Source organism: Ambystoma mexicanum, chromosome 12, assembly GCF_040938575.1.
Source record: "Ambystoma mexicanum isolate Mex_15411 chromosome 12, UKY_AmexF1_1, whole genome shotgun sequence".
Taxonomy (NCBI): domain Eukaryota; kingdom Metazoa; phylum Chordata; class Amphibia; order Caudata; family Ambystomatidae; genus Ambystoma; species Ambystoma mexicanum.
Window position 1 is genome coordinate 496,366,137 of NC_090936.1, and position 27,759 is coordinate 496,393,895.

Here is a 27,759-nt window from a genome sequence, read left to right on the forward strand (position 1 = left end):
TTTTGCCAGGGTGTCCCAGGCTAACCCAGGTTCGAAAGCCGGGGGCTAAATCTACCCCGTACAGTCGGTTGCAAGGGAAGCCAGGCGGAACACGGTACCTTATGTGGAAAGGATCCTCCAGCGGGGGCAGTTGTTCCTGGCAGCGGGTGCAAGTTGCGGCGTCGTCCAGAGGAAGAGAAGATCTTGACGTGGAGGAAAGATGAAGGTCGTTGCACTGCCATGGAAGAAACCAGCCGCAGAGTCTTCCAGTTAAAGGTACCACCCTTTGTTTCGCGGTTGTGTAAAACGTGGTATCCCGGTTGCCGGGGTGCTTGGCACGGGCAAGGCGGCCACGAGATGCTCCAGGAAGCGAAAAAGGAAGGCAGACTGGTTATCCCAACCAGTCGAAGGAAGAAGACTCTCCGGATTGGAGATCTCCTCTGTCGTTGGGAAGTGGTTAGACGGTTCAGCAGGGCTCCACCGGTGGTGTCATCGTTGCAGGTCGGCTCAGCTTCTCCCTCTTCGGATTCTTAGGTCCTGTGGTGACTTTTGAAGAACCAGTCCCCAAGACCCTGCTTTTATGCAGCAAACCGCCATTCATCAGTCCTAGCTGTCACTCAAACATGCTAAGTGGCCAACCAGAGAAGAGTGCGACTTGGGTTGCCAAGGCAACGCAGTCCAGGGTGCCTAAATCCCCCTCCACCCCTTCTAAGTACCCCAGACAGAGTGGCACCACTTGGAGGGCTTCTGTGGAGAAGCCCGCCAAAAAGGTGGAACAAAGGGCTCGAATTGGGTTGGGGTCACAGAAGCGAACACAAACGCCATTTTGGAACAGAGTTTCGGCAAAATATACCAACCAGCGATTTTATATTAATTTAATAAACCGGCAGTATGTTCGAGGCTATATTAAAAAGTGGTAGCCTCGAGCAATGGGAAAATCCCATAGGGATATATTCGCGGTCGAATATAAAAAGTAATTTCCACTGCCACCAGCCAAAACTCGATCAGGGGGGACGGAGACGTGCCCCCTCGAACAACAGACCCCGGGGCAATCGAATTACCCCGACCAGTACGTCCACAATATGATGGTTTGTACTGGTTCTGTTCAGAATTTGCGACTAGTAAAGTCAATGGTGACTTTACATGCCCTGGGAGACAGTAGTCAGTCCCAGGGTATGGAGTCTATGTTTGGGGATCACTATGACACCCCTGTGTTACTGCACTGAGGGTGCTGTGTAACATACATCACAAAAACACATGAAGCCCTATGGAGTAAAAGACCCCATAGCCCATAGAACACATATAGAGTCAAAGAAACACACTCAAATCATGTCCAAGAGTGAGGGTTAAAGAGTCTCACTCTTGGCAGGAGAAAAAAATAAACCCCAAAAATCCAGCAAAGCTGCTGGGGGACTCAGTAGCTTTGGGAAATTAGCCTTTACAGAGAATTCTCCCTAACAAGGGGCCTTATGAGATACATCGGGGAAGGAAAACCACCACGTATCCCCAGGAAACTCATGCTCCGGGGTCGGGCCTTGAGGGGTCTGGGAGCGCCAGATGTTGCCAGATATATCCTGGCCGCCCAGCTCTCGCATGCATTCGCCTGGCCCCCTGCTTCGCCGAAACCGCGCTGGCTGGAGCTAGAAGAGGCCTGGAGCCCTGTCCCGATAAACTCGCTCCCACACATTTGTATTTGTTTATTTGTATTGCGCAGCCTGCCCACGGGCATCAGGGCGCATGTTTAGAAAGGTGGTTACAAGAAAGTGTTACAACAGGTAGTTAGAGGTTACACTTATGTATACATAAACATATATAAATTATGTACAGCATTTACAAGGGTAGTATGCAGATGCAATATATACAAGGTAGCTGGAAGGTGCAGCATGCATCCAGTGTTACATAGGACTGGCCGCCATAGCGTCTTGCTCATGGAGCCAGTGTTTTGTTTTCCTTTTGAATGAATGGAAGGAAGGGACATTCCTAAGTTCATTGGGTAGGGAATTCCAGAGCTTCGCCGCAAGGACTGGGAAGCTCGAGCCTCTGGCAGTTTGAAGCTTGAAACTGGGGATGATAAGTGTGTGCGCTTGTGCAGATCTTAAGGGTCTGGAGGCTGTGTGTTGGCTAAAGCGCGCTGATAGGTATGCCGGTGCAGCGTTGTTCTATGCTTTGTGACTAAGAACAAGTGTTTTGAGGGCGATATGCCGTGCAATAGGGAGCCAATGTATGTTGCGTCTGGTGGAAGAGATGTTGGCGCTCCTGGGTATGTTAAGGGCCGCCCTGATAGCGTTATTCTGTGTTACCTGTAGTTTATCAATGTTTCTTTGGCTCGTACCGAGGTAAAGGGCATTGCAGTAGTCAATTTTTGATAAGATGAGGGTTCTGGCGAGAATAAGGCAGTTGTTCGTTGTAAGAAGGGGACGGCAAGCTGTGATCAGTTTACACGTATACGCGGATGCTGAGACTACTGAATTGGTTTGTCTGTTGAGTGATAGGGTGGAATCTAGGTAAATACCGAGGGTTTTGGTGACATTAGTAACCTTGATAATGTTGCCATCAATGTTGAAGGCCTCATATTTACTGTCGAGTTTTGAGAGTTTGGGCTGAGATCCTAGGATGAGTAGCTCAGTTTTCTCGTCGTTTAGGCAGAGCCCGTGGTGGGCCATCCACGCTTGGATGGCAGTGTAGACGGCATTAAGCGCTTTGGTGTCCGTTACATAATCCCCAATGATAGGGATGAGTATCTGGGTGTCGTCAGCATAATTTGTGTAGGTGACACCCAGCTAGTCAAGAATATCAGAGTGGTTTCGTAAATACTCCATCGACCAGGCGGATAGGGGGCCTCTGACGGCAACTGAAAACACGGTGGTGAGCTGGAGGAAGGCGGCGCGGTTGTGGAGAGTCCGCAGCACTACGGGCCCACTCAACCCGATCTGGATGAACCCGGAATTTTTGCCGGGCTGCAACCCCAAGGACTTCATGAGGTGGAAGGAGGGAGGACTGGAGAGAGTGCAGGACTTTTTCGAGGAAGGGAACCCTCCCGACTTCGAGGCATGCAAGGTGAAATTCAACGTTCCTGAAAATGAGAGGTTCAGATACTCCCAACTGCGGCACTGGCTCTCAAACAGGAGCATGAAACTCCTCGGAAGCAGAGACCTCACAGCCCTGGAGCAAACCCTCACTTCGACTCCCCCCAAGGGCAAGGTATCTACCTTATACAAGATCCTAGACAGATCTGACCCGTCCCGGAAGGAGCCATACATGCTCAAATGGGAGAGAGAAATTGGGCGACCCATCGAGCCGGAGGAATGGGACCACTTCTGGACAAGAGCAAATAGAAGCTCGAAATGCGTGACCAGCAAGGAGGGGGCATTCAAGGTATGCTACAGGTGGTACCGAACCCCAGAATCTCTCAACAAATGCAATCCGGCAATCCCACCGTCATGCTGGAGAGGTTGCCCAGACAAAGGCACACTATACCATCTGCTCTGGACATGCCCCAAGGCGACTCAATTTTGGAAAGCGGTGTTAGATCAAATCAACACGATCAAAGGCTTGTCAATCCCATGGGACCCGGGTATCGTACTGCTCAGAGCAAGCAGCGAGGGCCAATTCCCCCTATCAGGCCACAGAGCAGAATTATGCGCCCACCTGCTGACGGCCCGCCAAGATCTCGGTAGCAAAAAACCCAGAGGGCCCGGCGATCCAGATGTGGTGGACTAAATGTTGGGACATTATAGTGGCAGAAAAAATTACTGCCCTCCGGTTCGGGAACAGAGACAAATTCTTCCAAACTTGGTCTCCTTTCCTGGACTACGCACACTTACCCAGGCTTTGCCCGTCAACCCCCCTTTCTACGGTGGATGGATAAATATGACAGATAGTGAGTATGGAAGGGCAGCCAAAGTTATCGGCCGGGGGAGTTCCTCGCCTGCCTGTTAACTCAGAGACGAAATATCGAAGCCCTTGACCGGGGTAGTGCCTCCTCCCCCTTCCCCAAGAGGACCCCGAAGCATGTTCAGCCTCCCCGAGCTCTTAACTCGTAGAGGGGCGCCTCGATTAGTTCACCACCTCCCCCCTCCCCCCGCCCTGTCCTCCCCCATGGACTTGTCTTCTTCTCTGACCTAATGTTGTTCATGTATTCGGTTTGTTTTTGTTTTCTTCCTTGCGCTCACAAGCAAGGCAATGCTGACTGAAGCATTCTCATCGTACATGCCATAATGTATAACTTTCTTGCATAAAACCAATAAAAACATATTTGGGAAAAAAACTCAGGAAGCCAAGAGATAAGTTCTAACTGTTGGACAAAGTTATCCTATGAAAGGCAATGGATAAATAAAAGTGTAGTAAGATAAGAGAAATGCAAGAAGGAACAAAAGAGGAAAGAAAAGAGACACTCCAAAGTTTAAAGAGCACAATAGTAGAACTGTGTGACTTAATAAAAGTGCTTACTAAAAACTACTTAAAATTACTTAAACTACTAATTAACTGCTTAGAAATCGGAGGTGTAAGCCATCTAATGAGCCACACATAAATGGGTTTCAGAGCAAGAAGGAGATAGCTTTGCAAGGAGAGGAGCTGGCATATGAATGTGCACAGGTGTTCATGAATTGAAATCTTCATATTGATGCCCTTTCCATTTCCTGCACCCGTTACAGCCTTCGTACTTCGATGTTAAGCTCCTCCCCCATCTAGCTCTGTCAGAAAGCTTCTTACCATTCTGGTACAAAAGCGCAGGCATATTTAGTATACCTCCTTTCCTGACATCCTCTCTGACCATCCATTGCAGTAAGTGCTTCTTTGTTTGGTGGGTATTTTCTACTGATTGTTTCCAAGTAAAATGTATTGAAAATCGAAGTAAGTGACTATTATCAGAAGTGTGGAATTCTGAAGAGAATTGCAGAAAAATAAAATGTGTTGCTTTCTAAACCCTATAAAAATGTTCATACAAAAGGGCAGGGAACATGCAAGTGGACTTTCTTAATGACGTAACGCTTTTTGGGAGTCTTTGGTGGGGGGATTAAAAGAGAAGACTTTCTGCTTTAAATCTCAGAGCAGAAGAAGGCAGGGGATGGAATTGTTGATGTAGACCCGAGGACTCGTAGCATTTTAGATTGTGCACAGCTTAAACAGGAACACAGCTAGTGATCCACCAACAAATGAATCAAGACTGAGTTTTCCTCCCTAACCTTTAACCCCTCTCTTCACGTCCTTCCAATTGTACACTTTATAGCCTAGCCTTTGCTCTACACTATGGCACCCACTTCCTTTATCCTCTTGTTGTGCCCCCCACCCCATTTCTTCACAGCTTGGTTTGCACTTTATAAAACTGGCACACACATCTCCCACCAACTTCACACTTGTAGCCAAGGCAATAGCTATGGGTACCCTGCCCACAACCAGAAGAACTGTCCCCCTGAACCCACCCAGCCAACCCCAGGAATTGTTTTATATCGGTACTGTAACAGCTTGCCATGCTCGCGCTCCTCAGGGTAAAGACGTTGGTGCGTCAGATTTCTGCCACTAACTAAAATTATGATATGCAAGGGAGTGATCTCAGCTTTCCTACCCCCAGGCTGATCAGTGGGTACCTATTTTGGTCAGCCACCTCTATTCCTGCCACCCGTCACCACTAAAGGGTAATGTTGAGGGGCGCACAGCCTCCCTTCATCACCCTATGTGTTATTCTCCAGGGCAACTGTTAGGGAGAATTCTATGTTAGGCTGAATGTCCTAACCAAGTCGAGCCCTTTGTTCCACTTTTTGGCGGGCTTCTCCACAGAAGCCTCCAAAAGTGGTGCCACTCTGTCTGGGTACCACAGGGGGCGTGGGAGGGGGTTTAGGCATCCTGGACTGAGTTGCCTTGGCAACTCAAGTCGCACTCTTGTGTGATTGGCCCAAGTAGTGAGCCGGCAGGCTCACCACTTAGCTTGTTTGATTGACAGCTAGGCTGAATGAATGGGGGTTTCTTGCATAAAAGCAGGGCTTTTGGGACTGGAACTTCAGAAGTCGCCACAGGACCTGAGAATCCGAAGAGGGAGAAGCTGAGCCGACCTGCAACGACGACACCACGGTGGAGCCCTGCTGAACCGTCTCACCACTTCCCGACAACAGAGAAGATCTTCTTGCCGGAGAGTCTCTTCCCCTTGAGCCGGTGGGAACAACCAGTTTGCTTTCCTTTTCACCTACCAGGACGTCTAGTGGTCGAATTGCCATTGCCATGCACCCCGGCAACCGGATAGCCACTTACCACTGAACCGCGAATAAAAGGACCACTCCTTTGAATCGAGAAACTCTGCGGCTGGTTTCTTCCCTGGCAGTACAACGACCCCCTGCTTTCCTCCTCGACGAGATCTTCTCTTCTGCCGGACGAAGCACCAACTCGCAATCGCTGCCAGGAACAACTCCCCCCACTGGAGTGTTCTCATCATTTCAAGGTACTGTGTCCGCCTGGCCTCCCTCTCTATAGATTGCTACAAGGTGACAGTAAATCCTTAACCTTCTAGACTGGGCTGGCCTCTTGACCATCTAACTGGTCCCTTTCTTTTGGTCCAACTTCTTTCTGAACATTTTCGAGACTTTTGTGCACTTTTCAACCGTGTGACCTTGGACACATTTCATTCTGATCCTCTTAAGGTGGATCCGGCTTTCTGGACTCTAACTTCACGGTTTGATTCTGCCTTCCTCTCTTGCTGTGTTCTTTTGAAAGTGTTGGGATCTGTTTCAATTTATGCTCTGCCTTTCTCTCCCTTTTAACCCGAATTATTAGTGTCATCTGCGTTGAGCGCTCACCGCTGTCTGAAAATAAGTGGGGCTTTACTTAAGACTTGTCTAATATTCTTTTAAGGGAGTGTATATACTTTAGTAACTGTGTTTTTGAACTTGCTCGAGATTAGTTCCAGTGTGTTTTCTTAGATGTGTTTTTAAATAAATAATTGTATATCTTTTACACCAAAGCTCTGGTCAGTGTTTGCTTGTTCTACTGTGTGTACCTGCCCTATTGTGTATGCTCTGTATACTGCCTAACTCTTCTTGAGGGAAGTCTGACTGCTCAGCCACAGCTACCAGATAAATCTGGGTGGTGCACACTGCTACCAATTGGGTTTACTGCTAACTCCTGTAGTCTTAAACTTTTTGCAGTGGTCCTTAAGGGAACTGCACAGGTTTTTGCCTAACAGCAACATATGGCTGGTGGAGACGCACTTCATGCAGCTGAAGGGTGCTGATAACCTACACCCCAGCAAAGACCCCATGCCTCTAAGTAGGTTTCCCAGGTCCTGATGGAGCCTTGCTACAAATGGACAATATACCAGAAGCACATGAAGAGACACTGTACGAGTTGATGGATCTGCAAATAAAGGGTAGCTTGATAGAACCTCGCTATTGCATGTCCCCACACTCCGCTCTTATCCCCTACCAACAAGCCCCATCTCTCCTTGCGCTCTTTATTATCTTTCTCTTTACTCAGACCCACACTCACTTTCTCTTCTCAGCAAACACCTTTGCTGTCTCGCTCTTCCTTTATAACTGGTACCTTACATACATTCCCTTGCTTTTACCCTTGTTGCATCTTCTCTCACATGCACCCTTTTATTTTCCCTCTTATTCCCTCTCACATTATTGCCTTCTTTCACCCTCTTGCTTACCATCACTGCACCATCATTGACATCATCACTAGCATCCTAGCTTGCTCGCACCTTCGCTCTCGATTCTCAACCACTCTCTCTCCCTCTCTGTTGCATTCTCTCTCATCCTCTTATGCCTTAACGATTGCCTTTGCCAGGGCTTGTTAGAGAGATTTCCCACTCTCAGAATAGAGGTTGTGAATTCTTAGCAGGCAGGTAACGTGCAAATGTTTAAGCTGTTGATAAAACATATTTATTTATTTAGTGTGCTTTAGTTTATACAAACATTTCACACATTGTACCAAATTTATATTTACTATTTTCATATAATAAAATATACTGTGTCTAGCAAAACCTTTTGCAAGTTAAGTAACTGACTCTGCTCTCACTGAAAAAAGCATTTGATCAGTTGTAAATAAAAATAGGAAATTGGATGCATGAATTGCAGTTACTATTTTTACCTCTGAGATTTCCTTGGGGAAAAAAATAAATTCTATGTAACCTATTGAATAACAGGGCACATCACTTTGTGAAATATGCCTTTTTTGTCCCAATAAGAAGCAGAGTGATTCTATTTGACCCTGTATCACTTTACTGAGTTTGAACTTTACTTCTCAGAGAGCAGGTGAAGTGAGTTTTATTGAATCCTGTGTTGTTGACATAGGGAAGAATGCATATATATTTCACATATTCTGCTTTTTTCTTCTATAGGGCAATGGCGAGCATACAAAGGAACCCCTTGCATCTTCAGACCCAAAGGTCCTTTCTATCTTCGCTGCTACCACAGAGCAAGAAGGTCACATCTAAGACACCCCAGGGGTCTGGCCTCTCTCCAACCTTGACTGGAGGCCCCCCACTTCTGAGAAAAGATCCCCAGAACAGTCAGGTAGCCAGAACATTACCTTATTTTTTTCTATAGAGAAAATGGGTAGTCAAGGCTTCCATGTAATAATGATTTAAGATCAAACATTAAACAAATGTAAAGCTATATACATACTTTATTCTCATCATTTAATTGTGATCCTCTCTGCCAGTTGTGCCTTTGCATCCCGTTTCCTACAATTTACACCTTTTGTCCAGCCTCTCAGATAGATCTTTCACTCTCATTGGTTACCGGAAGCCATGCTGATCCTGGACCTGTGCACATAGAGCACTGCAGATTGGCTGAGCGGACAGGTTGCAGCTCACAGATTGGTTGCCTCTGCCTTTCACAGCTCACTTGTCTGCAGTGCTGGAAATGGGAAAAATTGACTGGGGGAACCCTCTCCTCCTTGGATTTGTATAAAAGCAAAGAGCATTATGGGAACATAAGTTTGTTCACAATTTTAAATTTGAAACAGGTCTTATAGTGATTCAGCAAGAAACCCTTTTGAGCGAATAATGGAAGTTGGGCTCTGCAGTTTTGATTGGTCACACTACTCGCCCTAAGAAAATAAATGCCTGTACATTGCAGGACATGTATACCAGTTTGGACAGCTGCAACAAGTATGTGAGGCTTTGGCTGTTTCTGTATTCAGCAGAGTCTACTGAAAGTGTCTGTTAAAACGTGGATTGCTCGTGCGTGGGATAACTCGACTTCAGGGAGGATCCTGTTCTTCAATTATCACACATGCAAGCAACCCACGCTTCAATGAAAAGACGACTTTCAGAATACTTGGCAGCGCTGCAGTCTTCTGAAAGCCACCTGCTTTTTGAAGCCCGGGTTGCGCGTCTTTCCTCCTGATGTGTCACCGACAAGCCACAGTAGACGGAAACACCACTTGCTTCTTCTGACAGCTGAATCGTGTGCAGATGTTTTTCCACTGGGTGCCTCTTTCAGTAAAGTAAATTTTTAGAAATCTTCAGTTACCTTAGCCCACATTTCCTCTAGTGACTTGGTGCAGTATAATATCGTTGTACATATCCTAAAGGGAAACCAAACTACTACCACCCCCACGAAAATGAATACATATTTTTTTGTAATTTTGCACTTTTTTCATGGAGTTTAAAACATGACATTCAAATTGCTAACATGCAACTCCTCCCGAATGTTGATATCAAAAGGGGTTCCAGCTGTGCAAGCAGTACAGATCACTATTTTCCTTCCCTGTGAGTCCATTTTGGAGCACATTCGCATCTGTTCCACTCCCATCCTCTCTACTTTGGCTGACTGCAAATACCCCTCAGTGCTGATCTTTGGGTACAATGGTGTTCACGTTTTTTGGCTTTTGACCTGAAAGCTTCACACCCTCTCCCCTCTCCCCCCCTGCTCCTCAGCCCTCTGAAGTGGCATTTCTATGGCAAAAAGAGCTGTACAAAATGTGTTATCGCCTCATGGTAACGGTCAAAAGATCGTAGCATTATATGACGGAAGGGTCCTGGTCTGTCACTGCATGCAAGAGGACAGGCATCTGGCCCACCTCTCCCTACCTACTGTGAAGTGTCAGGAATGAAACACAGACACAATGGATTCATGTTTTTGGCTATAAACCTTTATTAGAAAAAATGGGTTGGAAAAACACCTCTGTCCCTGCTCTAAGCAGTATTTTCTCTACTAAAAAATAATGGTTTGGTCCTTTGTCAGAATGTTCAAAACACAAAGTCATGTTCCCAAAGTACTATTCTGACCCTTGCATTCTAAAATCAACTCTAAAGTGAAAGGGGGCGTGGCTAGGGAGCCATGGACTGAGTCGCGTATCCGTGCTGTTCCTTAAGATCCGACATTCATCCTGCATTGGCACTCATGGAATCTGTTGCCTTTGAACTATAAACCTAGATGCTGGTATGGGAACATGAGGTGCACAGACTGAGCGCACTCAGCTGCAGAACGGCGAGGGGAAACTAATTATTGAAGAATTCGTTCAGAGGAAGCTCCAGTGCGAGGCATACAAAATGGCGCCTGTATAGCATGAAAGGACAAAGGAACTCCTCGAGCGAAGCCGGAGCGTGCCCGAGGCGGACTTTGGCTGGGGACTGCTGCGGTCGTTCGATATTGGCAAGGGGCTACATGAGGCTGCAATGATATGGGTGGAGGAGCGGAGGTAACCCAGAGAAGAACGGAAGGCTGATCGTGTGCTGGGCCCCAATGCCGAAGCGGAGGGTGTGCGAAGGCAGCCCCTTTGTGATAATGTGAAAGCTGCTGTGCCGGGGCCCTGATATTGACGCGGTGAGGATCTCCCGTGATACTTTTGTTGCAAGCCCTGCAATACTATTGCTTTGGAAACAGCATCCCGGGGCGGAGGGAAATTGGACGCATATATCAACACGAGAGCGGGAGCCCTTTCCCTTTTGTCGCTTCTGCAAGCAGTGTTGCCCGTGTGAGGCCGCGACCAGTTGCGGCCACTCCTCAGCCGAAGGAACAGCAATAAGCCTCCCTGTGAGGCTGTGGGAATTGCCTGGCAGGGATTGTAAAGACTGGATGATGGGCAATGTGCTCCGGTGCGTACTACACTGTTGCACAAACCCGCCAAGCAACGAGGATCATGGCAGAAGCAGAAAATCGTCTGTGAGCCCATATATCGGGCATTGATACGCATCCACATGCCACAATAGGACGCATGTGCAAGACGCCTATGGCCCTGCCTGACACTTAACCCCTGTGGTCCTGGAATAACACTGCCATAGCGGTCTGGTGGACCCTCCTTGTAAGGGAAACGTGGGATACAACATAATTGACCTAAGCCTCAGGGGGAGGGCCAGCAGGAGAGGAAGCTAGAATAACATTGCTTCTGCACTGTTGGAGAGTGCACACCATACAGGGGACGCCCCCTCTGGTTGGTGGTGATCTTGGAGAGTGCAAGAGCACTCCTGCATAAGAGAACTTTCCAGAGTGCAGCACATATCGAGCCACATTGAGCGCGAGAGTGGCTGCAGTGGAGTAGCACACAGATGATAATTATGCGAGGAATGCCTTAATGTCAACCAACAAGGAGGTCGAGGGGGCTAAGCTACTCTGATGACGCCCACTGAAGGGCAGACAGTGCGAGTAGGAGGTGAACGCCCCAAGCCCACCGCTTGACACCTGCAGTGGCCCTACCCATTAACCATACAATTGACCAAGCCCCATGTTGGACGTGCTGAGGCCTCGCAGCAGTGAACATTTGGGGTAATACTGCTGCAGCAGCTAGCAGGTACCGGTGGACACCGGGCGAGAACAAAGGTTAAAGTCTGGTCTGGGATGCACAAAAGAGATGGAGCCCAACCCATAGGGGACAAAGGATCCGTAAGCAGACTGTAGGGGCACTGAATACCCGGGAGGATCATTTGGGGTGTGAAGGCGCACAGGAGTAGTGCCCAGTCGGCAACAAAGCAGTGTACAGACTGGAGACTGAGGGAGGGGCTGAGGACCCGCTATGGTGGTATCAATGACAGTGGACCCGCCCGTTACACAGAAGTAGTGCGTGCGAGACTGGATTGCAGAGGGCCTCAGGCGCTCTTTGCGAGAGGGCTGTCATTCAGCATAAGAACTGATATTGCATTGGTGCCTCGTGACTGGGTGCAGAAGGCAAGCCGGACCGGCGACGGAGAGAGCAATGGCGCTTAAGAGTTGCAAAGGCAAAAGTAAACGGCCAACGATGGACGTATTCACCAAACCGCTGCAGTCCCCAACCGTGCCTGCACAGGCCAAAGGTAACACACAGGATACAGTCGCCTCGCCGCGGGATGACCATCTGATCCAGGACGCCATTGCAGAGCTGAAATCCTCATGGGGGACCACGATAGCGGATCTGAGAGCATCACTGGAATACAAAATCGATGCAGTGGACGTCAACCTCCTGAGACAGGATGTGAGAGCACTGGCCGAACGCACGAGTAACCTAGAAAGCGCTGTGAAAACCAATACGGAGATCAGCACGGCCAATGCCAAGGAGGTCGAACAACAGGTGCGTCACTTTGAGAACCGAGGGGAGGAGGCGGAAGTGCGAGCTAGATGAAACAATATTCGTGTGGTGGGGCTGCCTGAAGGAGAAGAGGGCACGGACCCTACGGACTATGTGTATAACATGTTGATCCAAGAAATAGGGGCTGGAAAGCTCTCCCAAGGGTTTGCGGTTGAACGGGATCATAGGGCCCAGACGAGGAGGCCCCAGCCTGGGTCTCCGCCCGCGCAGTTATTGCCAAGATTTTGAACTACAGGGATGGGGAAAAGATCCTGGAGTACTTTCGTAAGGGTGGAACGATAAACTGAGCATCAGCAACTGTCCCTGCTGGTGCAGAGACAGTGCTTCAGCTACGTGGCAGTGAAGAGACGATTGAGAGCCGCTGGTTTCAAATGTATGCTTTTGTATCCTACGAAGCTCAAGGTTCTACACAAGGGCAAGGCACACAAGGGAGCCGGAGGATGTGACGAGTTGACTGGACGCCCAAGGCTGCCCAGAAGATGCGAATCAACCGGAGCAGGGAGGACAGGATAAGTGAACCAGTGCCATATTGCTGATCGCTAGACGGTTAATGTCGCAGTGTTAACTAGAGGTGGGGTAGGGGGCATGGAAACAGGGTGTAAATATAGACTATATGGCACACTCATCATGTGGACTTGTTGGACTGGAATATAGATGTGTGCAACGTTAGACATGCGCTGGGAGTGCCTGATGGCACCAAGACAGGAGGCACAGAAGGAGCATGACTTGCACCCAGTAGTTAGAGTAGTTCAATCGCCAGTAGGGTGATACCCCCTGCTGTGTCCTGAGTACTGGCATTTGCCGGGAAAGGGGCTAGATGCGGGGTGGCCTGAGATCCAGGGATGGAGCTGGGCATCAGTTTGAGTGGGGGAAGGATGGGAGAGGGCTAGTAGGTGGGGAGTTTGAGTTGGGAAGGGGGTGGGTGGAGGGTGGGAAGGGCGTTGAGAAGTTTTTAGTTTGGTGGGGTTAGTCGGGGACCGAGCTTATGTCTACGTGCCAATGCGGCGGAAGAGGATTGCAAGTGAAGGTGGGGTGGGATATGGTTGAGATGGGAGACCTTAAGATAGTTACTTGGAACGTCAGGGGGCTCAATAGTTATTTGAAGAGAAATAAGGTCATGATGTATTTGAAACGACAAAGGATCGATATTGCCCTATTGCAAGAAACGCACTTAACGAAGGAGAAGCAAGAAACAGTGGGGAGGAAGTGGACAGGCACCACTATAGGAGCAACATACTCAGCATATGCAAGGGGAGTTATCACCTGGATAGTACCACATGTCCCCTTTCAGCTACTGCAGTCTACCATAGATCAGGATGGGAGGATGGTGTTGATAAAGGGCCTGGTGGAGAACAGAGAATTGAGTATCATAAACATGTATTCCCCGAACCAGGACACAGTGGGCTATTTCAGGACCTTATATGGCAAACTCAGTCCATATGTGTGGGGAGCAGTTTTATATAGGGGGTGGGGGGAGACTTGAATTGCACGTTAGACCCCCGAATTGATAGGTCGGATAGAAAGGTAATGCACCCAAGCCCAGCAGCTAAGGCCCTCCGGGCCCTGTTGGAGGACTTTCATTTGATAGACATGTGGAGGTTACATCACCCATAGGACGGGCAATACTCTCACTACGCATCGCCACAAGACCTACATACGCGGCTGGATTATATGTTTGTCTCTGAGGATTTGTTGGGAGAAGTAGTGCGTTCGGAGTATAAAGCTAGAGTCCTTTCGGATCACTCAGCATTGATCATAGAATGGCAGTATTCTCCACCCAGGGCGAGGATTCCGACATGGAAACTTAGAGCGGAGGCCTTGAAGGATGTGATGTTCAGGGAGGACTTGAAAAAAAATAGCGATAGTTAAATATTTTGAGCACAACACAGGGAGTGTGGTGTCGGCAGGTACGCTGTGGGAAGCATTTAAGGTGGTGATGAGAGGGGCTGCAATATCGAAACCCAAGGGGTTGATGGGTGAGATCACTAGAGAGCTATGCAAGACAGAGGAAAAACTGGAGGAGATTATGCCCAAGGGCGGGCACTCACTGGAGGAGATTGAGACTGTCAGACGTTTGCAACAGTAATGTGAGACTCATTGGGGGGAGACCGTGTAACCTAAATTATAAAAAATATGTAGAGAGACAGCATGCAGGAGGAGATAAGCCGGGCAGGCTGTTGGCTTGCTTATACAAGTGTGAAACGCCCAGGCAGCCTATTAGAGTGATATGGGATGGACATGGGCAAACGCTGGATACCCAAAGAGGGGTGAACTAGGTTTTGTTGAGTTTTACCAGCAGTTATATGCAGATGCTGGTGGGGAGTCAGATACGGATATCATTGACACACTGGAGGAAATTGGCCTTCCCCAGATAGAGGCGTCAGATAGAGAGATACTAGAAGCCCCAATTACTACAGAGGAATTGGAGGCAGTGATTAACCTCCTGCCCACCAATAAGGCACCGGGGACAGACAGACTCCCTAGCGAGTTTTACAAAGCACACATGGCGGAACTTCTTCCTCCGATGCTGGCAATGTTGAATGAGGCACTCAAGAATGGGGTTTTGCCGGAATCCCTGAGAGAGGCGATTATTATTCCCCTCCTTAAGCCTTGCAAACCAAGCATGGATTGCGGATCCTACAAACCGCTATCCATGCTTAACCAAGACAGCAAGATCCTGACTGAAGTGTTGGCAAACAGGCTGAAGCCAGTCATAGATAGACTGGTCCATCCCGATCAGACGTGGCATGTCCCACACAGGAACATATCCATCAACCTTAGGAGGCTCTATTACATTATGGAACAGGCGGGAAAGGATCCACAGGAGGTTGCGGTCATATCATTAGATGCAGTGAAGGCCTTTGACTAAATCAAGTGGCCTTGGCTAATAGCGGCCCTAAAAAGCTACAGGATGGGGCCAGTGTATATGAGATAGGTACATCTGTTATACAGCACGCCATTGGCTTGGGTCAAGACGGGCGTGATAATCTCTGACCGTTGGCAGCTTGGTAGAGGCACCAGACAGGGATGCCCGTGGTCCCTGATGCTGTTTATCCTTTCCCTGGAGCCCCAGGCAATTTATCTGAGGAAACAATACGGGGAGGTGGGGATGCACACGAGAGGAGGGCAGCATTTAATATCGCTGTATGCGGATGATCTGCTGTTGTCTCTGAGGTACCCCGATAGAATATGTATTGGAAGTGATGGACAAATATGCTGCATTTTCTGTGATAATGGTGAACCCCAAGAAGTCTTGTATAGTTCCCCTTGGTAGGTATAGAGGGATATCGTGAGAGAAGTTGCCGGTACTCCAAATACCATGGGAGAGGTTGATGTTTAAGTACCTTGGGATAGATGTCTATCACACGACCGAGGTCGAGTATACACATAACACTGTGAAGTCGATGACGAATATTGAACACAGTATGAAGTTTTGGGCCAAGCTACCCTTGACTATGATGGGAAGGGTGGCAATGTTGAAAATGGTGGTGTTGCCCAGGTTATTGCACTTCTTCGGGAACACACCCTACATGATACCTAAGAGGTACTTTGTTAAACTCCAAAGTTTGTGCAGGGGGTTTATATAGCACATTGCAAGAAATAGGATAGCACTGTGGAAATTCCAAAACACATATGATGGGGGGGGGGGGGGGGGGTTGCATTAAATTGCCTAACTTCGAGATCTATTTCCTCGCTAGTCAGTTACAATATGTAGCTAGGTGGTTATCAGATGACGCAACACCTGAGTCTAGGTTATTGAAAGTGGAATGCACCACGTTTTTTCTGAAGGAATGGATCTGGCTGCCGAAATCGAGGCAGGGGGAATGCAAGAGTATGTTGGAATTGGGAAGGAGGGTTTGGCAGAGGGCGAGCCAGGCCATGGGGATCCCAGCCCCATGTTCCCTGCAGATAACATTGCTTGTATTTTCCGAGGTGGATGACCAGTTGCGAAAGGTGATTCGAAGACACTGGGAACCGAATGGTGTTGCGACGTTGGGAGATGTGTGGCAGGACGGGAAAGTTTTGGAATTCGACACATTAGTTGAAAGCACCGGTCTGGGTCGAGGACAATATATTGCTTATGCTAGGCTGATCCGGATGATAAAAGGTACGTGGGAGGAAGGGGTACTGGAGAGTCTGCCAGGCGCAGCCATAGAAACTATTTGACATGTCGGAGGGGATCATGAGGTCTCGCGGATTTATGAACTGTTAATGTCTAAAGTTGGGAAGGAGGTGATCCGGTTGAGGAGGGACTGGGAAGAAGAAACTGGAGAACCCATGGGGGATGGGTTGTGGGTGCGGGCCCAGAGGCATCATAAGAAAGTGTCTAGAAATGTGAGATTGCAGGAAATTCAGTTGTCTATCACCCATAGGGCGTATATGACTCCCCGGAGGATTGCCCAATTCAAGGATGCGAGAACGCAGAAATGTCCTAAATGTGGGGAAGTGAATGCGGGCATGATACACATGTTTTGGGCATGCCCTGAGATAAGGAGATACTGGAGAGTGGTGGCTTGCTACTTGAATGAGAAAGGCATTAAAGTAGAGGTGGAGTCCCTGTGGGCGTGCATGGTGGGGGGGTTTGCCAGGCCACGTAAGATGGAACATGTAAGTAAACTAAAAGACTTGGCTTATATTCTTGCCAAGCAGATGATCGCCATGGGCTGGAATGCCGTTCAAAGACCAAGGGTGGAGGTGTGGTGGTGTGAACTTCAGAAATGGGTAGAAGCAGAGACCGCGGTGTGGAGCGAAGCAGCTAATAGAGGAGGGGATGACTCGGGGGAGTCATTGATGGCTTGGAGACACTTAGTGGCACACTGTTTAACTTGGCGAGGAACGACTCTGGAGATGAAGACTCCTCCGGTGGTGCAGAGGCGTGTACACTCTTAATGGGTGAGACAGAGGTTGATGCAGAGTAAGCTCGGGTGGGGGGTGGAATAGTGGGGTAATGGTGTGGGTGTGATATTTTTGTTAAATTTATGAGTGTTATGGTTTGACTTGTTTTGGTTGTATATGTTGTTAAAAAAAGAAAATCAATAAATTTAAAAAAAAACTCTTAAGTGAAAGGGAAATGTGTTTAGCCTTAAAGTATATAAATGTTCAAAAGAAGAAATGTTAACTCCAACACAAAAGTTCCAAAATAAATATGGCTCACAACTCCAGAAGGTAATTCGCTTCCCCTAGATTTCTCTTCACTTAATAGCAGTTCTCAGAGTTCTTTTATCGCAATAGAATGAGCATAAAAAGTACTGCCTGGTGTACTTGCCTGCCAGGCTTCCTCTTACTCCGGGATATGTTTTATTTACACTCCTTAGTTATCTCTTGATATATATCTGTCCGGATTCTCTTGTATAACATTGTCCAATTTGACCCTGCCTGGAAAGTCTTTTTGCCAGGGCTTGCCTTAAACCCCTGCTTGCAAATGCCTGGTATACGCTCCTACCAGGGCTTTACAATTCTTTCATATACTTGTATTTTGAAATGCCTGCTATACTCTCCTGCCATGGCTTCTTTCACTTGTGATTTGTACTTCCTGGTATACTCTCCTGCCAGGACTTACTTTCAGATGGACACTTGTTAATTTGACAACCTCTTGTTGTAACACTGTTTGGTCTCTAAGTATTTTAGTGTCTTTCGTCCCGTCTCATTCAGCTCATTTGCTTTATTTTCCTCTCAGCACAATTGTTTAAACAAATGCACACTCTTGCAACTTTGATAGTCTTTTGATATTATATGGTTCAGTTTCTTGAAATGATATGGCACCTTCCTTTCAATTTCATTCATTATATTTACTTTGGTTTCCTTTTGGCACCATTGTTCGCATTCCCCGGTGTCCCCTCTTCCTTCAGGCGGAATTACCGTGTTGTTGCAATGGGGATAGTGTCTCGCTCGGTAAACCGTGAACGGACTGCGGGCATCCCAGTACCTTCTCTGGGGTTCGCCTCCTCTGCTACACGATTCCTGTCCTTCTCGCTTGTCTTGTCTTCCCGGACTCCAGTAGTGCAGAGGCTGACTCTGGTATAGCTGCATGTCGCAATGCCATCTTCCTCACTCTGGCGTTCCTGCAGTCTGCCGAGCTAAGCAGTCTTCCTCCTCGGATTCCTCTCCTGAGCTGCCTGGCTCCACGGACATCGCTGGTAGTCCCTCGGTTAGCACTGAGTGGAATCTTGTCCTCCATGCAAGTTCTGCTACACAGCTGATCTATATGTTTAAATGTTCTGTCCGAAGTCAGGTGCTCGCAACAACTTGAATGCAGTGTGCGCTCCTGGCCTTTCATGTTCTTCATTACTTGGCTCATCTTCAAACAGTGGTTTCAGTATTAGAAAAAAGAAAGTCAACTGGTGTTATGGTTGTATTTTTTTGTGACTTTTATAGCACTTTACGTCAAAGTGCTGAAGAGAGAACACACTTAACATTACAATAAAATGCAGTGTTAAAAACTACAATTAGGTATTCATGGTTGTCGTTCTAAGTGAAGAAGATAGTTCTTAAGAGTAGTACGAAATAAAGAGTAAGAGGTAATAGAACAAAGAAATAGGGGAAAAACATTCCAGTTATACAGAGCTAGCAAAGTAGGAGCGAAACCGTGATTGGGCACAGGGGGGAAGAGGAACTGATCATAGAAATTGAGACCGAGAACGAAGAACACGTTCAGGAGAGTAAATGGAAAAAAGAGAGGAAAGAGATGAGGGCGCAAGGCCATAGAGATTTAAAGACAAGAGAGGAAGTTACATTTGAGACGAAAGTGAAACGAAAGCCAGCCAAACGAAGTCAATGGCAGAGTTTTGAGGATAAGTCTTAAGGGTAAGATTGACCTTCTTTGTGTAGGGGTTGAAGTAATGTTTTTCAGTAATTTTAGAAGGGGCATTTGGCAAATTATTTCCAGAGTGGGAAAAAAGCATTTCCAATATTCTCGGATGGCAAATCGGGTTTTAAATAACTTGAGGGCGATGAACATCAGATTACCTGGGGAGTAATTCTCATCACCCCATGCCTCTTCCTCATTCCCGTGGCCCGCATAGTCTCCCTGCTGGGATTTTGATGGCCAGACATTCCATCCCCACATCGAGATAAAAATTGAGGGTAACAACATGCCATTAAGACATGGGAAACTGGTGAAGCACCCTTTAAGGGAAAAGGAGGATATGTGATGTCCTCCAGTGTTGTCATCGGGTATCCCTGAGAGGTACCCCCGCAAACCCCCACAGGTGGTCCTCCCTCATATAACCACCTCCAGGGTCCACATCAAGTAGCGACTGCCCTCCTCTGCCCACATAGGAGGGAGGTCTCCTAGGGAAAGAAGTGATGGCATCCTTGAATTCATCACACTACACTGTTTGGTTGCACATCCACCTCTGCCTTTCAGACAGCTGAATGAACGTATCCTGCAGAGGGAGCTTAGTCTATATTTCTGTAGAAGCCCCTGCATTACTATACTTTGATAACCTATGTGACACCTTGGCCATGTCAAGATGGGACAGGAACCCCTGTCAGCTGGGGGTTGGAGGTCTCCCAGGGAGCCATCCCGAGCCAGGCCTACCCCTGAGGTGGACAGTGACATCGGAGAGGGCCCCAAGTGTGCCCGCATGCCAGAATGCCTAAGTGCAGAACCCTGTCTCCTACCATGCCTCTTGACAAAGATGCTCGACAATGTGTCTCTTCTTGTTTCAGATTCAATGCAACACCAGACTTATCAGCCTGACTGAACCAAGTGAAATGCATAAATCAAAAGCCTATTCATCCACATCAAATGTAGAGAACTTTGGATCCTACCGAGTGACTCATACAGGCCTGACCTAGCGAGAAAGAGAGCCACAGCGGGTAGTCGCTAGCGTACGCGTCTGTCCCAGAGGCAGTGAGGTCCCGTTTGGCCGCGCCAGCAAGTGTTTCCCATACATCCACTAAGCCACCAGAGATAACCCCAGAGACTTAGCACCGTTGTGGAAGTGTTCCACTGTAATACAAACTTGATACACTGCCATTATGCGGCAAGTACCTGTGGAGCCAGTGGGCAGGGCTTAACCCCCATTTGAAAATATCCCTCTACACTTACACATCCTGGGAGGAGAGAGCAGCCCAGATTGGCTGGGACAGAGAACCAGTCCCTAGGAAGGGAAAGATAATTAAGGGATGACATGAAGCAGGAAGTGGTGGGTGTACTGGATGAGGTCAGCATTTGAGGATGACCGAGACCAGCAGGACTAAGAGTCACAAATTGTGGAAGACAGTGTTGGAGCAGGTGAGGTATTAGGTTAGGAGTGATAGTAGTTCTGAAGTTTGTGTACATGTTTCTTTGGATGCGAGAGAGTAGCAGGAGGTTGTGTAATGCGTGAATAGGAAGTGAAAGATACTGAGTGAAAGACAGTTGTTTGTGTAGTAGTGGGAGGAGCAGTGTAACAGTGGGGGGAGCAGTGAAGCAGTGGGGGGAGCAGTGTAGCAGTGGTTGGGGAAAGTAGTGCGAGGAGGAGGAGTAGTAGTAGTGTGGGAAGAGTAGCAGTGGCAGTTGGAAGGAGGCGGGGAGAAGTAACATCAAAGGGTGGAGGCACGAAATAAGAGGAGGGACACATTGGTTGGGAAAGAAGACAGATAGGGAAGGAGTTAAGGGAGAAGGAGTAGGTAGAGAAGAAGGGAGAGGCATGCGTTGCTGTGAGTGGAATAGACAAGTCACACAGAGCATCCGCAAGGCACTATTCCCAATAGAAAATATAACCGTGGCAAGCCTAGGGGAGAGCTGGGTGGACCCTGAGGAAGTCGGTGACCCTGTGTTTGGGGACACCATTAATAGTACAAAAACAGGATTTAGTAATTAGAGGTTACTATTGGGTAGCACTAGCAAGGGGTTTTGTATACCCGAGTTAGGGTGGGAATCCCACAGGGGGGATTCAAGGGTGGGGGCGGGGGTAGAGAGACAGACACACTACTAGGCCCCACAAATAAATCCATAAACGCCCTTGAACTGTCCTTGAGACTTGGGGTGGTTTCTGTGCCACTTAATAAAAAATAAATAGATTGACATAACATGAAACAAACTCTTAATAATAACCTTTTTGACATCCAGTTGCCAGGCCTTTTCTGGTCCATTCCCTTAACCTGTTGCAACAACTTTCACATGTAATATACAGTCTATTCTTGACTACACCACTCCTGGTTTGCGCTTTGCATTCACAGAATTAACATTCTGGAGTATGACGTTGGCAAAACATATAACAACGCCTGTGCAAGTGAGCCACCGAACATCCAGGAATTCCAAAGCACACTCTCAAGACCCTCATGCATATTACTAACTGAAAACTCTCCAAATCTTTTTTAAAAAAAACTTTATTTGTTCAGTGCGATGAAAAACATACATCTTTGCTAAACAATCTACAACAGAGTTGCAGCAGATACATCGATCAGAGGAATACGTGTAGATAGATTTGGAGGACATTTATCGAATGTGATAAATTGCATACAGAGTTCGCTTAGGCATCATCACACAGTGTTCTGTGCAGTTAGGTGTGCCCGGAACAGGCCCCAGATATTTGTCGGTCTGCAGGACGGCATTACGAGAGACACATAGGCCTCCGCGCATTCATTGGCATAGGTCATTTCTCGAATCCACATTTTAATATCTGGGGCTGATCTGGATTTCCATCGCAAGAGAATACAGTTTTTGGCCAACAGATAGCCTCTGTCGAATAGTCGTCTAAGCTTTATCGCTATCTTACCTATATCACCAAACAGATAATTGGGAAGTGTCAAATGCGGGGGGGCTCCCATGCATGTGTGCACTACTTCTGCTACCTCTTGCCAAAATTGGGTTATCTTGGGGCATTCCCAGTACATGTGATGCGCCTGGCAATCTTTGCAGTAGTGTAATGTAGCCTGTTGAGCACTTTGGATTGTATGAGTCTGTGTCTGGCATTGAGAGATACCTCCTATGTCAGGCGGCACAGCGGGTCCACTGTGTGTCTTCCAGCATGGTTCCTATATCAGCCAACCATCTCTCTCTTACCTTCTTGGGTTGTGTAAGTGCATCTTGGCATTTTTTGTATAGCCTTGATACCATGCCCCTGGGAGCCCCGGCCAATAACACTGCACTCAAAACTTCGCACTCCTCAGGTTCATTCGGGATTGATGGCTAGTGACCTCTAACGGCTGCTCTTATTCTGTAATACTGTAGTGTTTTGATGGGGCTGGTGCCCAGTTTTTCGGAGAAGTCAGTGAGTGCAACAAAAGAGCCCCCTGGGAATAGGTTGTGCAGCATCCTGCCATCTGGGTCCCACATATTGTGCATGGCCATGTCATATGTAGGGGGGAGCCCCAGGCAGTTCCAAAGGGGGAGTGCTCCCACGTAGGGTGCTGTGATGTTCAGCCTCTTAAAAATTCTGGTCCAGGCGTGGACAGTCATGCGAACCGGGCCAAAAGTGCATGTGTCAGAATGTTGGTAGCTCAGAACTGTTATAGGCAATTCTGAGGGGGATGCGCTATATTTCTCGAGGCCTGGGTGGAGTGGTTGGGAGTGTGATGGGTACCAGTGCCCAGCAAAGTCTGCCTGTGTGACCTCGTAATATAGCTTGCGGTCCGGTGCTTGGAGCCCTCCCTGGTCCGATGTTCTAGTCATGTCCTCCCACTTCATCCGCGGTGTATTCTTGCCCCATGTGAAGCCAACCACGAGAGACCTCGGTTTGTCAACAAATACGCATCGTGGCCATACCGGGATATTGATAAAGTAATACAGTAGCTTTGGGACAATTCCCATCTTAAGGAGGGACACCCTACCATACAGCGTGATTGGGAGCCGATCCTACAGATTCAATTTATCTTTAAGGACACACATGTAATTATTGTGATTCATTTCCAATAACGAGTGGTGTTGTCTAGTGACCACGATGCCCAGATACTTCAATCTGTCTTGAGCCCAGCGGCAACGTTCCAGATTAGGGCGGGGACTGGTGGCTTTGTTCAAAGGGAATATTTCCAACTTGGCCTCAATAATGCGGTATCCCGAGAATATAGCAAATTTACAGATCTCATTCAGTATCAGGCCGAGATTTGTAGCAGGGTCCCTGATGTATATGAATAGTCTGCATATAGTGAGACAATGTGTGTGGGGCCCTTACTGCGTAAGCCACAATGGATGTGCCTAAGATGCATAATGCATGCCAGTGATTCTATGGTAAGGGCGAACAGCAGTGGGGAAAGCGGACAGCCCTTTCTCGTGCCCCGCTCCAGCAAGAACATAGGGGACAGCATGGACCCGGTTCGAACCCTAGCCGACGGGGAGGCATATAGTAGGCGGACGCATTGTATGTAGAACTCGCCGAGACCCATACGGCGCAGCACCGAGAACAAGAATTGCCATGAGACCGAGTCAAAGGCTTTTTCGGCGTCCAAGGAAACCGCCACAGCCTGCGCCTTCGGATTGAGCTATGAAATGACGCCAAAGAGCCTACATAAGTTGAAGGCTGTCGTCCGCCCGGGAATTAATCCCGATTGGTCGGGGTGCACTAGTTCAGTCCTATGTGGGAGCCGTCTGGCAGCTAATAATTTGGCAAAAATGCTTGTGTCTGAATTAATCAGGGACAGTGGTCTATACGAGCTCATATCTGAGGCCGGTCTATTGGGCTTCAGGAGGACTGTGATCACTGCTTCCGACATTGACGGGGGCAGCCTTCCGGTATTCAGAGCCTCTTTCCATATTCGTAGCAACTGGGGCGGGGGGCAAAGGTGGAGCTCAATTCTTTGTAAAGTTCGATCCCCAGGCCGTCGGGGCCTGTTGCCTTACCTGAGGGGAGTGACTTAACTGCTTAAATGATCTCCTCAGTAGTCAGTGGCATGTTAAGGTCCTCTTGGGCCTTATCCGAGATCGCCGGGAGCGGTATCTCATTCAGTTATGATTCAAGTTCCAGTGTTGTGCAGTTGTCTGAGTTAGTGTATAGGGACTTAGAAAATTCAAAGTTCACCTCTTTGGGAGTGTTCAGGGTGGTGCCAGTAGCCCCGAAAATCCCAGTAATATGTTGGGCCCCAGTCCCAGTTTTGATCGAGTTCGCCAATTGGCGCCCAGGTCTGTCGGACTCTCTGTATCGCCTAACCCGCCCTGGATAATAAAGTAATTGGGCTTCCGTGTCAGCTAGTTCCTGGAACTTTATTACATTCCCCTTAATGCAACCCAGTAGGGCACGATTATGAGTGTTACCATATTCACCTTCCAATTGTTTGAGGTCGGCTTCCACCCCATTCAATTCCCGCCTAGTGATTCTCAGTATCCCAGATGCAGTGGAAATGATTTCCGCCCTGATCCACACTTTGTAGGTCTCCCATATTGTGCTGTGGTGTTGTACAGTCCCTTCATTTCTAAGGAAGAATTTGACTGAGCTATTGTGCAGTCCCTCGAGAAAGACTAGGTCTGCCGAGCACGAGCTGGGCAAGCGCCATAGGGGCCGCAGGGTGGGCTGTGCATTCCATTTCATGGTCAGAAGGATGTGTGAGTGATCAGAGATCGTGCGGGAGAGAATTTTATATTCAACTACGGTTGCCACGAGTGAAGCAGAGACCAGCCCGAAATCTATTCTAGAATATGCGTCGTGGACTGTAGAGTAGTACGTGTATTTCTGTGTTAGCTGGTTATGAGCCCGCCATGCGTCTGTTAATTCCAAGTGCCCCACTACACTCTGTAGCATCCGGGCTGCAGCGGATAACTCTCTCTGCGTAGACCTGGATCGATCCATAATGCAGTCGAGGATCAAGTTGAAGTTCCCCCAGCCCCCACACAATATGTGAATGTGTTTCCCTCATCAGAATATTGAGAATATGGCCATAGAACTGTGGGGCATCCATATTAGGGTCTTAGGTGTTTATAAGGGTTTGGGTACACCCGCCAGGGTGTCCCAAAGGATAACATACCTGCCCTGTGGATCAACGTTTCGCTTGGACTCTTGAAACAGAACAAATCGGTGTATTAGTGTGAGTACACTGCGGGACTGAGACAATTAGTTGGTGTAGCAACATTGCCGGCTCCATGTTTTAGTGAATGAGACATTAATTGGACCCTGGGCATGTGTCTCCTGTAACATGACCACCTTAGGGGCGTGCCTGTTTATGTAAGCTACAACCTTGTGTGCCTTAATAGGGTGGTTGAGGCCACATATATTCCAGGACATAAACATAATATTAGTACCGGTCATGTGTGAACTGTACCAAATAGTTGCCCGACTGTAGCTGGGGCAAAACTAGAGTATGAGCATATTCCATGATCAAGGGGTGATTCGCACTGTTTTCCAGCTTGAACACTTTAACTCCGAACCATGGCCTTAAACAGCCATTGGAATTATAAACCGTTTCAACAATTCCCGCCACCCCCACCCACATCATCTCCCCAAACTTGACGATGAAATCCCTTGCAAGACGTAACATTTAAGAACCTTCTTGGGGTGTACTGTGTGCAGATCGCAAGGCTAGTCAGATGGCTGTCAATGTGCCGCCAGCCCCGCGGCAGGAGTTGCATGTGCCCGGTCATAGCTCCGGGTTAAGGCTCAGCCACTTAAAGGAGGTCAGTCATTCTCAATGTTGGACGGAGCGTTGTTGTCTCTAGGAGATCTGTAACCATCCTCACGGTCACGCCTTGGCAGTGGGATGGAGATGTTGGACTCGATGTACGCTGTGGCTTCATCAGGGTCTTCAAAGAACTGTGCCCCGCATGCTGTATGCGTAGTTTTGCCGGGTATAATGGGGCATATTGGACCTGCCGGGTACGTAGCAATTTCTTAACTGAATCAAATGATTTGCGCTTAGACAGCACATTGGTGGCGAAGTCGGGATAGATGTGTATGTCGGCGGATTCAAAGCGGCGAGCCCCCTTCTCTCTCACCATACGCAGGATGAGATCTCTGTCCCGGTAGTTCAGCAGTTTAGCCAGCGTGGTGCGAGGGGGGGCTCCTGGCTTGGGAACAGGGGCCGAGACCTGTTACCCTCTTTCAACTAAGTGCTGCGAGAATCGAGTGGAGTCAAATAGTGTTTTCAGAAGGCTTTTAACAAATTGTTCCATTGGTCCTTTGCAAGAGGGCTCCGGAATCCCTATGATCCGGACGTTGTTCCGACGTGACCTAGATTCTAAATCGTCGCATTTATTGCCTACTTTACTGAATTCATGCTGGAGGTGTGCAATGTCACGGTCGTGTTTCACTGCTTTGTCTTCTGCTTCACTTACTCGCGTTTCCACTTCTGTGATCCGGGGCCCCTCCTTTTTTTTTTTTTTGAGTTTGGACTTCAGGGAGCCAGTGGTTGAGACAATGTCATTGAGCTTTACATTTACAGCTAAGAAGCCATTCTGCATGGCAGTGAGCAGGTGGTCATCCCTGGAGGCCTGGCACGTCGAGGAGCCTTCAGTTTCGGGTGTCGCAGCTGCAAGATTTGAGGGTTTGGCGGTAGTACTGGTGTATGTATCCATTGGGCCCTTCTTTTTGGATCCAGCCCCTTTTGTCATGGTGGCCACAGTTGCAGTAGTCACTTATTAGGGGGAGGTAGTCAACAGTGGATCCCCCCCAGTGTTGCACAGCTTTTCGTCGCAATGAGTTATCCCCACTCAGCGCCTGTACGAGTTAAGCGTTTTCCAACAGTAGGCGGTCAACCTAGGTGTATCATCTGCAAAGCCTGTTGAACTCTGGGGTAGTAGGGACGCACCCACCGCGCCAGAAAACCTTACACAAGGCGCAGGCTCACAGAGGCCCAGCCAGCAGCGCCACGGACCAGGCCGTCGGACAGGACAGATGCAGTGTAGGGCGCCGTAGAGGTGCAAACCTGAACAAGTGTTGGATGTAGGTGCGCCACGGATGAAAGGATGTTGCACTTTGTAGTAATCGTAGCTCAACTGTGCTCCTTGCGCCAGGGATACCCCAGCACAGTGCATGCTGCACCCAGTTATGTTGCATCGTGGGTTGTCGCATTAGGTATGTTGCTTGATAGTCTGCCCCAAGCCCGTTTCTCATGGGTGCTGCAGCGTGGTGTTGGGTGGTTGCACACCAGCTCCCGGCGACCTTGGCTGTGTCACCGCGGCACGGTCAGCACCATTCAGGACGGCCACAACTGCCTTCCTCACAGTTGCTGTTATGGGTGTGCGGTTGGGTTTGCGCAGCAGCAGGCAATGGGTCGCAGTACACACTAAGGGGGGCTCAACCCGATCCGCCGGTGCGGTGGAATGGCAGGGCACGGCCCCACTGGGGGTAATACATGCATCAAGGGTGGATTACCTGGACGTAATAACCCACCTTCATGCGCATAGCCACGGAGCTCACCATCAAC

The 27,759-nt window shown here is 48.4% G+C and overlaps 1 protein-coding gene across 2 annotated transcripts in view; it reads left to right on the forward strand.

Annotated features, from left to right (window-relative positions):
• Window positions 1-27,759, forward strand: part of WDR91 (WD repeat domain 91) — an 832,764-nt gene that overhangs the window by 178,581 nt on the left and 626,424 nt on the right. For both annotated transcript variants that reach the window (XM_069628780.1, XM_069628779.1), the window contains exon 7: window positions 8,312-8,486. In XM_069628780.1, the coding sequence (XP_069484881.1) occupies window positions 8,312-8,486 (175 nt within the window). The remainder of the gene's footprint in view (window positions 1-8,311; window positions 8,487-27,759) is intronic.